At 35.7% G+C, this 15,126-nt stretch overlaps 1 protein-coding gene across 1 annotated transcript in view; it reads right to left on the reverse strand.

Annotated features, from left to right (window-relative positions):
* LOC123534422 (protein FAM50A-like) overlaps nucleotides 1-15,126 on the reverse strand; it is an 18,256-nt gene continuing 3,130 nt past the window's right edge. The window contains exons 2-6 of the mRNA XM_053532548.1: nucleotides 9,913-10,142; nucleotides 6,971-7,110; nucleotides 5,301-5,433; nucleotides 4,940-5,009; nucleotides 1-2,294 (exon numbers count right to left, since the gene is read on the reverse strand). Coding sequence (XP_053388523.1) covers nucleotides 1,784-2,294; nucleotides 4,940-5,009; nucleotides 5,301-5,433; nucleotides 6,971-7,110; nucleotides 9,913-10,105 — 1,047 coding nt within the window. The 5' untranslated portion in view covers nucleotides 10,106-10,142 and the 3' untranslated portion in view covers nucleotides 1-1,783. The remainder of the gene's footprint in view (nucleotides 2,295-4,939; nucleotides 5,010-5,300; nucleotides 5,434-6,970; nucleotides 7,111-9,912; nucleotides 10,143-15,126) is intronic.

Here is a 15,126-nt window from a genome sequence, read left to right on the forward strand (position 1 = left end):
CAAGTCTGATATATGTATGTGTTATAAAAATAAATTCTAGAATCATTTCAGTTACAATAATATCTATCATGTCTGTTACTTGAATGTTAAAATTTCAGAATACAGCTTCTCGATGTTTATCCAAAAATAGTATATCCTGATACGATTAACTTTTCTAAATACCGCCCAAATCTCCAGTTTCAACAATATGTTTTACAAATTGTGATGATACTTAGACAATTTAGCAGCATTTGGCAGTATCTGACATTAAAGTCTATGGTGACATCACCTCTTATTGAAATCATTTCATGAAAAATTGCAGTTTCACAGACAGCAGACGATCTCTACTTTCGATTTCAAAAACTAAAAGAAAATACAATTTAATGTTTCGCTGATTTGTTTATTTCTCGAAAATTAAAGGAATAAAATTATTTTATCAGTAGTAATTAAAACAAACCAGTAAGAGCTTCTTCTCCTGATAATTGATCCGCTAACTGATTGCAAACTTTAATGTTTATTTACACAGTTACATAAACGCAGAATGGGTATCGGTATCGATTTTTTGCGACCTGAATCTAAGGCAAATTATCCGAACAAGTCAAAATTCTAGAAATGTTATGATTTAGAACGAAGTTATATGTAGACATTTCTATTTTCGCCACTCGCGATTTTGCATCATTTTGATCTGGCCGATCTCCGTAGTATTTTCTGGTAAATCGTGGTCCGTATTTTCAAACGCAAATTCGTAGAAACTACGGACAATCCGTAGATATAAACAGATCTGTTGTTATCTGTGAAAGTTTGAAAAAAGGGAGAGGTGGGACACACAGGATTTCAGGGCATACTACATAACAAGAGGGCCATGATGGCCCTATATCGCTCACCCGTTATCATTGCACTTAAGGACAAGTCTTCAAGGTCAAAAGATCATAATAAAAATCAATCAAAAGAAAATATAGTTGAAATTTTCTTAAAGTAACTTTAAAAACAAGATTTGAAAACTTTTTGTAGAGGTCCACTAGACAATGCTACATGTCAAATATCTAAGCTCTAAGGATTCTGGTTTTTGAGAAGAAGATTTTTTAAGATTTTCTTATGTAAAATCAAGTGACCCCTGGGGCGGGGTCAATTTTGACCCCGGTGTCATTATTTGAATAAACTTGGTAGAGGTCCACTAGGCAATGCTTCACACCAAATATCTAAGCTCTAGGGCTTCTGGTTTTTGAGAAGAAGATTTTTAAAGTTTTTCCTTTCGGTTGCCATGGCAACCAGAGTTCTGCATGGAATTCAATTCTTTGAACAATTTTGAAAGGGGGCCACCCAAGGATCATTCCTGTGAAGTTTGGTGTAATTCTGCCCAGTGGTTTTCAAGAAGAAGATTTGTTTACAAATTGTTGACGGACGACGCACGACGGACATCAAGCGGTCACAATAGCTCACCTTGTCACTTTGTGACAGGTGAGCTAAAAAGGGGATATAATTCTTAAAATATTGGTGTGAGAGTTCTAGACCTTGTGTCATATGATGCATGTGATGATTAGGAATAAACTAAGTCATAAAACAGATAAAGTAAAAGTGCATCAAAATGTTTACCATATACCGATGCCGGGCAAGTAGGATAGCTCTCCACATACTTTGTATAGTCGAGCTATAAAGGCCAGTTAAACTGGTCATAAAAATACATTCACCATTAGATTACTACCTCAAAACAATAAGAAGGAATTCATATGACTATTTTTACATAAATACTGAACATTCACACCACATTTTATCCGAGCCTGCAAGTATGTAACATAAAATTTCTTTATTTCACAGTAATTTTGGCAGCATTTTTATCAGAAACAGAATACGAGTCCCATTTTTTCTCCGGATCATACGGCTCCCACCGACTAGCCGGAAATATGTGCTTACTCCTCTCATACCAGCTCCGGATGCAAACTTTACCAGCATGAGACTCCTCCTTCTCTACTGAGGCATCGTTAATTAACCGAATATCGTCTTTCACATTGAAGTTAAAGAGAGGGCCACTTTTACCACGTGCCTTTGTAACAATAAAATCGTAAAATGTATAATGGTGAGGAATTATCAAGTCTTCTTTCACATACATAAGCTGATCAACAGTCACTGCTTTTAAGTCATTGAATTCTCGTCGAAGTGTCTCCAGACATTTCTGTAAGAACTGTTGAATGCTGTTTCCTTTCTTCATGCGTACTTGTCGCCTATGGCCTGAACCGTCCCAGTAACTATATGTAATGTCTATCTCTTCATTTTTCACATGTTCCTGCTTCTGCATCCATTCTTGGGCAATCTGTTCTCTGCAATATTAAAGAATTTGTTTATAGTAAACGTTTTTCCTATACAAAGCAAATCATTCTACTTGACAAAGCTATGTCTGAAATTTACTTTACTGTATCAATCTAACGATGTGTCCACAGGACACAGATGCCTACACCAATCTATGACTGTCTGGCCATTGTATAACTGTAAATGGCCATCAGATATTCAGGAGCTGTCAAAACATATTTCAAAATAAGAATACAGAATGCAGTAGCATTTCATCAGTCAGTTTACACACTTTCAAGGACTTTTGTGTAAACTTTGGACTAAATAAAGGGCTATAAGTCTGGTCTACCTAAGTGAAATCCTAAACAAAACACTAGGTACATAATTTAAATGCTGAAACAACATTCCTATAAAATTTCATGACTCTATGTCAACTACTTCAGGAGATACTGAAGACTAAAACCTGTTGGCCCTATATGCATATTTCTGACTATTATATATAAAGCAGTATATAGAGCTCTTTTGGTTTTTATGTGTGTGTTTGGGTTTAACGTCTTTTTCAACAATTTTTCAGTCATATAAATTTGTAGCAGTGAGCACAATGCCCAACTTTATAGTGCTGCCTCACTGGAATATCACGCTGTAGACAATGTGGCATGATACCCCACCCAGTCACATTATACTGACACCGGGCAGACCAGTCCTAGCACTATCCTCTTAATGCTGAGCACTCGAAGCGGAAGCTCTACCAATAGGCTACCTAGGCAGTCTTCGGTTTTTAGAGTACAAAAAAGCATGGAAACAACATAATGAAGATGGTATAACAATATTGAAATTATAACTATATACACATGTGCAATATCCTTAAAACCATTCAATTCTGATTTAAGCTCTTTTAATACAGGTCTGGCTAAGTGACTACCAAGAATTATGACTTCACATGCTGAGCAATGTCACGCCTATCAACTTTTATGATTCTAGGTCAAACACTTTTTAAAATATGTGCAGCAAAAATTTTGTGAGACAGACATACTTACAAAGATAGTGCCTCAAAAATATATCTCTTAACCTTTGACTCCTCTCATTCAATTCTAGTTTATGCAATTTACAAAACAATTTTAGTTAAGCATAAAAAAATTTAACCACTACCAATTCATATCCAGAATATACATCGAGGATATTACATGAGTGACCTTTTCATACTAAATTTATTAAAATTAAAAGAGTTCAATAAAATAACAAGCAAATTTGATGAATTGGTATCCCCCGCCGAAAGGGTTTGTGGTTAGGAATGGCAAAAAAATATACGCGGCAAAAAGTTAAGGATATTAATGAGAAGCAAATAATTTCATTAGTCAAAATCAATTTAACAGAAAACAAATGTTTAATTAAAGAGTACATAATAAATGTATGATACTTTGATCCTGACAAGAATTCATTTTGAATGGGATATGCTTACTGTAATAAGCTTAGCTTTTAAAATTAAATGCAGTTAATTGAAATGTGAGCTTGAAGTTTAACTAGAACAAAATATTGTCTTTGAGTGGTTTGGCACCAGGTGTTGCTGTTTAACATGTACATTTGAACTTAAAAGAACAGGTGTCCTTAAGAGAACACAGGTAAGATATCTTGAACATGGCTGAGGGCAAGGTTTGTGCAGTCACAACTTAACATGTTGAAGGTTTGAACATCTAAAAAAAAAAAAAAAGGAATGGAAATATATATATGTATATATATAGATGGAAAATTAAAAATGGGAAAAAAAGAGGGGGGGCAGAGGATGCATGATCAGTGGTGGGCATGACTGGGTGGAGGAGCGAGGTGGGGGAATGGTACAACTTGCATGTTGATAAAAAATCATGGAAGGTTTGAAAAAAATCGTTTGAAAACCAGGTGTGGGTGCACAACTTCACATGTTTATAATAAATGTTCATAGAAAATGAAAGAAATTTAATGAAATTCTACCAAATGGTAAGTTTGTTATGTAAAAATATGTGGATTTTTATACAATTAAAGGGCAATAACCCTTAATTTACATACAAATCCAAACGAAATTGTGTGTACACAACCACATTATGGTGATCTAAATTCTGTTTAAGTTTCAGTTCTAGGTCAAATATATCAAAAGTTATGATGCAGAAATTGCCATATTTATAGTACCCTATATAGTTAACACTAAAAACTTCTAAGGGCCATAGCTCTGGTGTTACTAGGGTAATCTGATTGAAACTTGACGGGCCGCAAGAACTCATAGTGGTGAACATGTATATGAAGTTTTATATAAATATTCCCAACCATTTCCTAGATATGGCTCCGGACACACGGAAGGACGGACAACACCAAAACTATATCCCTCCGACTTTCATCGGGGGATAATAAAATGCGCAGCTCTGCGGAGCATTTTCTCACTTTCATTTGACGAGTTTAATAAATTCAATGTAGAAAGACACTAATGTAATATTCTCTTAATGCATGTAAGCTTTTCCTGTGGAAACATTAAAAATTTCGACTTCCTTTGCTTTTTATAGACCAAGTCCATTTGAACAACCTCCAAATATTTAAAACCACGTCAGCATCAAAATTTATTACACTAGTGTAATACCAAATTTAAGTAATGGTTTTATTTCACTCCCACGATGTCAAATAACATGTGATAAAATAATGTAAGTATAAATACCGGAGTTTATTTTCAGCTTCTTCCCTATCTCTGTCGGGCAGGAAACTGGTGTCCACATCTGGATTCATACCTGAATATATATCAAATTTATTAATTTGAATACTACTATCAGTAAACTACAATAAACGTGTATGTGGTGAATAGGATGTCTGAAATATCAGTGCTATTAGCTCTCTTATAACCACCCTTTTGGGGTGGAATTCTCGCCACTGGGGAAGGCATGTCTTATAGAAATTTCTGCATCATTGGTATTTAAATTTGTGCTGGACAACACTAGACTACATGTATAGCATCTTGTTTACTTGAATTATTTTTATCACTTTTACTTTTTAAAGCCTTAAACCTACTTAAATTTTCTTACCAAGACGTTTCTTTCTAATTTTACTTTCTGTGAACTCTGGTTCCTTTTTCACTGGTACTTTTTCCTCCTCCTCCTCCTCATCATCATCATCTTCATCCTCGTCTTCATCAGGATCAAATGATAAGGCTGCAATCTGTTCAATACAGGCAACAGTCACACTAAACATTGGATAAAATATAAACTCTGAATGATAGCACTAGGCTATCCTTAAAAACGTATTTGTTTGCAGTGCTCTGACTGACTAATTAAAATTAGGGATGCCAGTATTTGGTTTCTTTAAAAACCGATCTACTTTTAAATCTTTTGAATGGTGAATTGGTTAACCGAATAAAAGTACTATATCGATTTTACACCAATACCAGTTAAACTGTTAGTGTATATGGATGTTACTATAAATTACTTTCAGTGAATGCTTCTGTTGTTTATACTACCACTGAAAAGTATTTATTTATTCAGCTAGAATGCTTTTTAACTAATGTCACTCTCTTTTGCATCAAAGATATTCATGGTAACTGGCTATGGATGCTTGAATTATTCCTTCTTTAATATGTTAGCTCATTAATTCTGATTTAAACCCATATAACACAATGTTCACCTATAATCAACAAGAGCTGTCGGAGGACAGCAACGCTCGACTATTTAACAGCCTTGTCAATTAAATTAATACAAAAGTCGAAAAAGGGGCATAATTTTGTAAAAAAAAAAAAAATGGAAATTGTGTGATGTTTCAATCCTTTCCCATAAGTGGATACTGAAATACCAGCTTACATACAAAAACTTAACCAAAAACTGCAAAGTCGAAAAAGGGGTATAATTTTGAATAAAAGCAAAGTAGAGTTATGGGACCTACATACTGCATGTCAGATCATGACAGTGAACAAGTGTGTGAATCCATTCCCATCAGTGGGTACCGAGATACCAGCTTACATACAAAACCTTAACCAAGAATTTCTAAGTCGAAAAAGGGGCATAATTTTGTAAAAAAGCAAAACAGAGTTATGGAACCTGTGCAATGTAGGTCAGTTTATCACAGTGAATAAGTGTGTGAAGTTTCAATCCATTCCCACAAGTGGTTACTGAGATATCAGCTCACATACAAAACCTTAACCAAATCGGGACGCGGACGCACGGGTGAGTCCAATAGCTCTACTTTAATTTGAATAGTCAAGCTAACAAGTGAAAAATTCCTGTATATGTCTCAAGGTCCCCTTGACCTTGAACTCATCTGTGGCCAACTATTCCCATCATTTACTGACCACATGCAAACATCCTAAGAAGTTTGACATTCCTAGGCCTAATTTATTCTCCAGTTAATGAACAGAAACTGTTCGCAGCCTAAAGCTTACTGTGACAATTGACAACTGGGGTCACCTGGAGACCACAGGCAATTTTCCTTTGAAGTTTGACCACTGTCAGTCAATGTGTTCTCCAGTAATGGATCAGACACAGTTATCAATTATTAATATTGACATTCAACCTACTGACCCTTCTATTAACCACGGACAATCATTCCATGAACTAAAGTACTACCTGACTGGAAATCAACTTGTCTTCTGACTGACATATGGACGGACTGACTGATAAGACTTACAAATAAAATGAAAAAGTACACCCTTAATCTCTGATGGCATCAATAAATGCAAAAATAGGACTGTCAAATCAAATGTTACCTTCATTTTCTCTTTCCGTTTTTTGTCTTCTTTTTCTTTCTCTATAAGCCTTGCCTCTGCATCTTTCTTGGCAAGCTGTTTCTCTCGTTGTTTTATCAATGTCTCTTGCTTTGCCCTCATCTCATTCAGCGTAACCAAACCTTTGCAAAATTTTAATAAATATATTTATATTTTTGCTTATGTATCAAGAAGTTCAGACAATGACTATACAAAGTTTCAGTTCCATCTTTACCCCTACCCTGCTAAATATCTATAATGAACTTGTCCATCTTTCAATTTGAACAGTACCATTAGCTGTTAAATGGGGTGCTTACCAAAAAAGATACTGACTGAATGGCAAACAGTGCAGTTCTTGATCAGACTGTCCAGATGTGCAGGCTGATCATGATCAACAATGGCTGCCAAGGCAGAATCAATCATGTCCAGCATGATAAGGGTTAAGTACCTGGGTAAGTCCAACTGCAAAGTAGATTGCCCTGAAGACAAAGTCAGATTTCAGAAAAATAATCTTATGTTTTCAATGTTAATTTTGTCAACCTACGAATAATTCAGAATTCGAGGGTTCAACGCAATAAGGGCGTATCTGCATATAGTTATTATATGTAGATACGCCCTTATTGCGTTGAACCCTCGAATTATCAATACCAGGTATCAAAAGGTTCTGACCCGCTATGTATACCTTAACTTAACGTGTACATTCTATGTTGTATGAATGGTATTTCTTAAGTCATATCTGTTTTCTCAAGTTGGTACAATTTTGCAAGTGGCAAAACTGATGAAATTTTTAACAAGAGCTGTCCGTAAGACAGCCAAGCTCGACTATTCGAAATATTGGCCCAGAAGCAGGAAAATATTACCCAAAAAGGTTAAATATCAAAAGAGTTTTAAGTTCAAAAGGGGACATAATTTGACCAAAATGCATATCAGTTATGGGATTTGCAGCTATCAACTAGTTTTATAACCCCGAAGGCATATGTGAAGTTTCAATTCAATATCTGCATTAGGTTTGGAGATAGAAACTTGCATGTAAAACTTTAACCAAAATTTTCTAAGTCCAAAAGGGGGCATAATTTTCTCAAAATACATGTCAGAGTTATGGGACTTGATCCAGTGAGGTTGGTAATTGATCTAGAAAAAGAAAAGATAAGTTTCAAATCTATATGCCTTTTAGTAATAGCTGTATGTACTTGCACCCAAAACTTTAACCAGAATTTTCTAAGTCCAAAAGGGGGCATAATTTGGCCAAAATGAAGGTCAGAGTTATGGGACTTGCTGCTATCAACTAGTTTTATAACCCTGAAGACACATGTGAAGTTTCAATTCAATATCTGCATTAGTTTTGGAGATAGTAACTTGCATGTAAAACTTTAACCAGAATTTTCTAAGTCCAAAAGGGGGCATAATTTTCTCAAAATACATGTCAGAGTTATGGGACTTGATCCAGTGAGGTTGGTAATTGATCTAGAAAAAGAAAAAATAAGTTTCAAATCTATATGCCTTTTAGTAATAGCTGTATGTACTTGCACGCAAAACTTTAACCAGAATTTTCTAAGTCCAAAAGGGGGCATAATTTGGCCAAAATGAAGGTCAGAGTTATGGGACTTGCTGCTATCAACTAGTTTTATAACCCCGAAGACACATGTGAAGTTTCAATTCAATATCTGCATTAGTTTTGGAGATAGTAACTTGCATGTAAAACTTTAACCAAAATTGTCTAAGTCCAAAAGGGGGCATAATTTGCTCAAAATACATGTCAGAGTTATGGGACTTGACCCAGAGAGGTTGGTAATTGACCTAGAAAAAGAAAAAATAAGTTTCAAAGCTATATGCCTTTAATTGATGGCTGTATGTACTTGCATGCAAAAACTTAACCAAGGTGTGACGCCGACGCCGACGCCAGGGTGAGTAGAATAGCTGGACTATTCTTCGAATAGTCGAGCTAAAAATCAGCATTTTCTTATTTACAATGTAAATCAAAAGATGACGCCTTTATTAGAATTCATGAGCTCAGAGTTAGCGTTCAGGGCTCAGAATTTGATCTTTGAAAGAAGGGGAAAAGAAGATAAGATCCTTTCCTACTGATTTTCTTTTCATAGGACTTGACTGTGTTCAGCCTCAAAATTATTGGCAGACTTTTGTTTTATAGCAAATATTTTCGAAGTTGACAAATGTGTCTTTGGTAAAAATACCATGTGAGCAGTTTCTAATCATCTAGCAAGGTTTTACCTTTCATTTTATTAGTTTTATACAATATAGTATGGATGATTTTTTTAAAAATTTCTTTGTCTTGCCTGTCATAAAATCATTAAAATTAGTGCAAACAGGAACAATTCAAAGAAATACTCCTGTGACGGTCACTGACCTGATTCCGCTTTCATGTTCATGTGTAAATATTGAGCAGAACTACATAGACTTAAAATTTTATTGCAATTATTTTGACAGAAAATTACATGAATTTCTAACTTCTGATCATCGTTTTGTGCTCCACTACTGAAACACGGTCAAACACGTATTGGGCTAACCTGCCTGACTGAACCATCAGCATTATTAGCAGACCTGAAATATCTAATAAGCCAACCAGGCTGACTGAGACTAGCAGGTGTGGAATACCTTAATTAGTAATGAGCTAAGCAGGTTAATTCAGCCATTAACATGATTAGCAAGCCTGAAATACATATTTCACCAACCTGTCTATGTGAGCCATCAGCATTATTAGCAGGCCTGAAATACCTATTTAACCAGACAGGCTGTGTCAGCCATCAACATCACGTGATTAGCAGACATGAAATACCTATTAAGCTAATCAGGCTTACAGAGCCACTGGCATGATAAGCAAACATAGAATATCTATTGTGCTAAGCAGACATACTGAATCAATGGCGAGATAAGCTGGAGTGGTATACATTTTTGTGCTAACCTGTCTGACTGAGCCAATGACTTACCTATAGTGTTAGATTTAAGCTGTTGTTCTACAGCATCGTAGTGACTGGCAAATTTATTTTGTATACTGCCCACACTAAGGTCCTCCTCTATTTTCTTTCTCTTTATTTCCATTTCCTCTTGCTCTTTTTGTCGCTTCTTCATCAAGATCTGGGCACGCCCACCCTCTGATGCTGCTCCCTTGTAGTGAGCCATCTCTTATTTTCCTTCTCTTTTTACCTCTTATAGAAACCTGCAAAATAGTATAAGTAGTTGTGCAGTAACGTGTCATCGTCTCATGTACTTTAAGTTAAAAGTCAATACCCTGAACAGATTTTGTGCCCAAGACACAAGGTATCGAAGGGCAGTATAGACATCTGACCTAAATTTGTGACCTTGACCTCTGACCTACCATCCCTGTTTACACAGGCTACACGTTGTCTCATCACCACCTTCCTATATGCCAAGTTCGAAGTCAATGAACTGAACAAGGGTTGTCGACACTAACAGTGGTCCACTGACCTACATGTACGAACAGTAGATTTTTCCGGGGAAACAGTAATCTTGGAAGCTAACAGATCTCCTGGCCAACTAAAATTCTGAAGCTGTCAGTATTAATTGAAGTAACCTGCATAAGGAGATATGATAGTTAAAGAGCTAACAGTTTCTGTCAAGCAGTGCCTAAGTTAAAATGCAAAACTAGAATTGTGTCCATAGGACACGGATGCCCCCCACATACTATGCAATCCTCTATATAGCAACAACTATCAAAGAACCATAACTCCAGTAAAAATATTCAAAGAAAAAAAACCTTCCTTTATGGTCATCTGCACATCAAACTTGTTCATCTGGATGTTTGCAAGGTGTCAAACACCTTTTCTTATCCCTCTTAGTAAACCCTCGGACAATGACTTTTCAACTTACTCTCTAGGTGCTTATTATTTTTCCATCATGAAGTTGGCAAAATTTAATTGCATCCTAAATTCAGTTATAAAATTATTAGAAAAGAACTTCGTATTTGGCCTAATATTATTTGTTCACAAGTAAATATATTGCTATCTTAAGGTATTATTATTATTATACCAGATTTATATAGCGCCCTTTTCATGATAAACACGTTCAAAGGCGCTTTACAGCAACTGCAGCCACACAGGGCGCGAAATCATCCTCTACTAGTACAGACACAGAGCGATCTGACCAGAGGGACAGAGTGAGACAAAGCCCCCACAGAGAGATTAGAAATCAGATACAGGCTTGTCCGGCTAACTTAGCCTAGCTCGTTGCGAATAGACAGCCTGGTTCTTTAACGTGCCCAGTGTATAGCACTGATACACGCAAGGATTGCCTGGGTTCCTGACCAGTACACCTCTAGCTGGGTGGGAAACACTGAAAAGCGTTTCTGAAAATTCCCGAGTAGCTGCCGGGGATCGAACCCCGACCTCAGGATTGGAAGGCCAGTGTGCAAACCACTGAGCTATCCGTCCACCCAAGGTAGTTCTGCACGTTTGAAAAACTGGAAGTGATGGCGTAACGTCATTTATCCGGAAAACATAGAACAAAGCCTGTATTCGGCATACGGAAATGAAAATCATTTTATGAATTAATGACAACCTATGAGTAAATTTATTGAAATGGCACTGTTATTATATATGTCTTAAAATTAGCATGAAACATTAGGTTCACTTTAATTATGGTCAAATATCTCAAAAATAAGTACATGGACCTATACATTTTATTTCACCACATTATAGGCCTTATGTTTATTTACAACTGTGAGAAGTTTCATAAAAATCTACATTGTAGAAAAAATTCTATCCATAAAAATGTTTTGAAAGTTATGATTTTCCCATAGATTGAATCCCATCTTGAGCAATGATATAAATTTCTATCATCTTCCCAGATCCCATTATGTAAAAATTGCGTGAGGTCCAAATTTTTCAAATCAGTCTAGCAAAAAATCAAGCACACGACCCTATCCTTCTTATTTGCTGAATTTTCTAGGTATAATATGAAGTTTTGAAAAATCTGAGTTCAATCAAATTCTACATTGTAGACCAAATATGCAGAACTACCTTAGGCTTTTAAACAATGTGATAATTAACTTAAAAAATATAATATTTTAACAAAAATAAATTGGTTATTGCTGGATATATTTCGGACACCTAGAACATAGGTACAAGCAATATAGACACTTCTGTGTAACATTTAACATCAAACCTACCCTCATTGTTTTAACTGATACAGAAAACTGATGTGTCCTTGATCTATTTTTATCTCTCAAAATAAGTTTAAAAAGTTTCATGTGCATTTAATTTTGTTACACTTAATTTCAATTATGGATAATGCACCTGTAGGTTAATTTCTAATCTCAGTTTCTTTTGTTACAAAAGTATTAAATGAGCTGCGCCATGAGAAAACCAATATAGTGGCTTTGTGACCAGCATGGATCCAGACCAGCCTGCGCATTCGCGCAGTCTGGTCAGGATCCATGCCGTTCGCTAATGGTTTCTCTAATTGCAATAGGCTTTGAAAGCAAACAGCATGGATCCTGACCAGACTATGCGGATGTGCAGGCTGGTCTGGATCCATGCTGGTCGCAAAGCCACTATGTTGGTTTTCTCATGGCGCAGCTCAAACGGTCTCTTCAATTGCTGTACATATAGAACATCTGGAACATGTGTAGCAGTTCTCGTATCGGCTCGCCTTGGTAGCTCAATTGGTACAGCTTTGGCACTGTAAGCCGAAGGTCCGAGGTTCAAGTCCCGGTCATGCTTGCACATTTTTCCTGAAATTGTTACATTTGGTGGTACCACTGAGATGTTCACCCTTGGAGCCCATGCAGGGCGAAGCAGTTTGGCTGGGTGTGCATCTGAATTTGGTTAACAGTCTGCTGCACACATTGTCCAAGAGTATGTCACGTAATAAACTCCGGTGACAAAGGAATAGTAAACAACACTTTGAAAGTCAACAGTTTTTATTTAAAGTTCAACCCAAGTTCTTATGGATAAGTGAGACGCACTGACAATGATAGCTAACCCAAGGTGTTTTAGCCCAAATAACTAAAAGAGTCTAATCAATTCGGTTCCCCGTGCCTTTCTCAACGGTTCTCTCGCTAATCAGAGTTATATAGGAAATATAGCCAAGAGCATTGTTGGTAATTAGCTATCATGTCCGAGCGTTATTACAAATATGGTGATAAGACATTCTGCGGACTGCTGAATCTGCATGAAACTGCAATGTATAATGGAAATATGCCAGCGTCCAGTTGGCTACCTGTATGCCTGGTACAGAGAAGAACTGTACTTTGTTAACCTTAGGATAGCAATATACAATTATACATGTATAATATTTCGGAGAAGCAATATTTTAGAATACTGAACTGTTTCTATATTACTTTATAACTATGTCCTGAATGGCCATTACATTACAATTTCCTTTCTTTCTTCTCTTGAAAATAAAATAATAATTTAAGTATGAACATGTCATAATAATAAAGTAAAGCTTAACTGGCCATTACATTACAATTTCCTTTCTTTCTTCTCTTTAGAATAAAATAATAATTTAAGTATGAACATGTCATAAAAATAAAGTAACAGGCCCACAATAATAAAATAATAGGCCATTACATTACAATTTCCTTTCTTTCTTCCGAAGAAAAAAAAATCAAAAAAATCCTTTAACGATTGTAATTTAGACTACGTACTTATGATGTATAAAAAATACTTATAGAGAATATGATCTGGTTTACCAAAAAAAATCACTTATGGTGTTTTTGTACAAAAATACTTCTTTATTATATCCTAATTTCTTAATCTATTCTCTTATCTTGACTCCTTTCTTTCTTCTACATTTAACAGAGCAGAAAAAGATGGTATCAGCAATATTATGTCTGAAATATCACACCACGATCGTATAGGAATTGTGATTACGCATATTTGTAAGCATCATGAAGAAAATACATAGATAATAACACTTCTAAAGATAATATCCGGATGAACGTCTGTGAATTAATGCGAAATGCATACCTGGTAATTGCAGTTAATTAATGACAGAATACGTTATGATAACATGAAAAAATAATGTCTTTATTCATTCGGTATCTTTGATGTTGTTAGTTTGTTATACACAACATCTCCTGCATGGAGAAATCAAAGTCACTAGTTCACGAAAAAAAAATATATGTAGGTGTTTGTCACAATTAAAACGCACTTCTAAAAAAGTAAATGTAATTTCGTTTACACAACGACTGCATGTTTGTATGAAAATTAAAACGCACTTCTAAAAAGTAAATGATAATTCCGTGTACATGATGATTCCAGGATTGTAAGGCAACGCACTTCTAATAATTAAATGTTAATTTCGTTTACACAACGACTGCATGTTTGTATGAAAAAAAAACATGTCACTATGCCTGGAGAATAAATATACATGACATCAAACGCACTTCTAAAAAGTAAATGATAATTCCGTGTACACCATGATTCCAGGATTGTAAGGCAACGCACTTCTAATAATTAAATGTTAATTTCGTTTACACAACGACTGCATGTTTGTATGAAAAAAAAACATGTCACTATGCCTGGAGAATAAATATACATGACATCAAACGCACTTCTAAAAAGTAAATGTTAATTCCGTGTTCACGATGATTCTAGGATTGTACAACTGACTTGTAATAATTAAATGTAAATTTTGTTTACGTAACATCTCCCGTATTGTATGTAATGAAGGTACGATAATGTCGATTCAATAAAAAAAACAGTGTAGTATGTGTATGCCAATAAAACGGAATGTAGATTTAATTAATCCAATGCGTTTAAATCCGGACTTGGACTACCACGAGCTTGAGGTTCACGTGCGTAGCTCCAAGGATGAACAGTACAGTCATGTAGTTCCCGTACGCCCCCTTGGCGAGTTATCCAGGGGTGTAGTTCACATGTACTGGATGTATGCGTGTTGCTGGCTTCAGCTGCCAGCTGTTTAAAAAAACTTTCTTCTGTGTTAGGGTTGTTCAATATTACTTGTGTAGCGTCGAGGTTGGTTGTAGCATACAGAGTGCGTAGGTCTACGCCCCTGCCTTCTCCATATCATATATTTGTACTCTTTGTATGAAGTGGTAAACACACTATGTATCATAAAACAAAGAGTCAATTGCCTCCAGATAGAAGTCGAAAAAGTTCTGCATGATTAGTGTACGTAATTTATAGAATATGATTGCACAAAAGTTCTGTAGGATT

This window comes from Mercenaria mercenaria, unplaced genomic scaffold (genome assembly GCF_021730395.1).
Source record: "Mercenaria mercenaria strain notata unplaced genomic scaffold, MADL_Memer_1 contig_145, whole genome shotgun sequence".
NCBI classification, from domain to species: domain Eukaryota; kingdom Metazoa; phylum Mollusca; class Bivalvia; order Venerida; family Veneridae; genus Mercenaria; species Mercenaria mercenaria.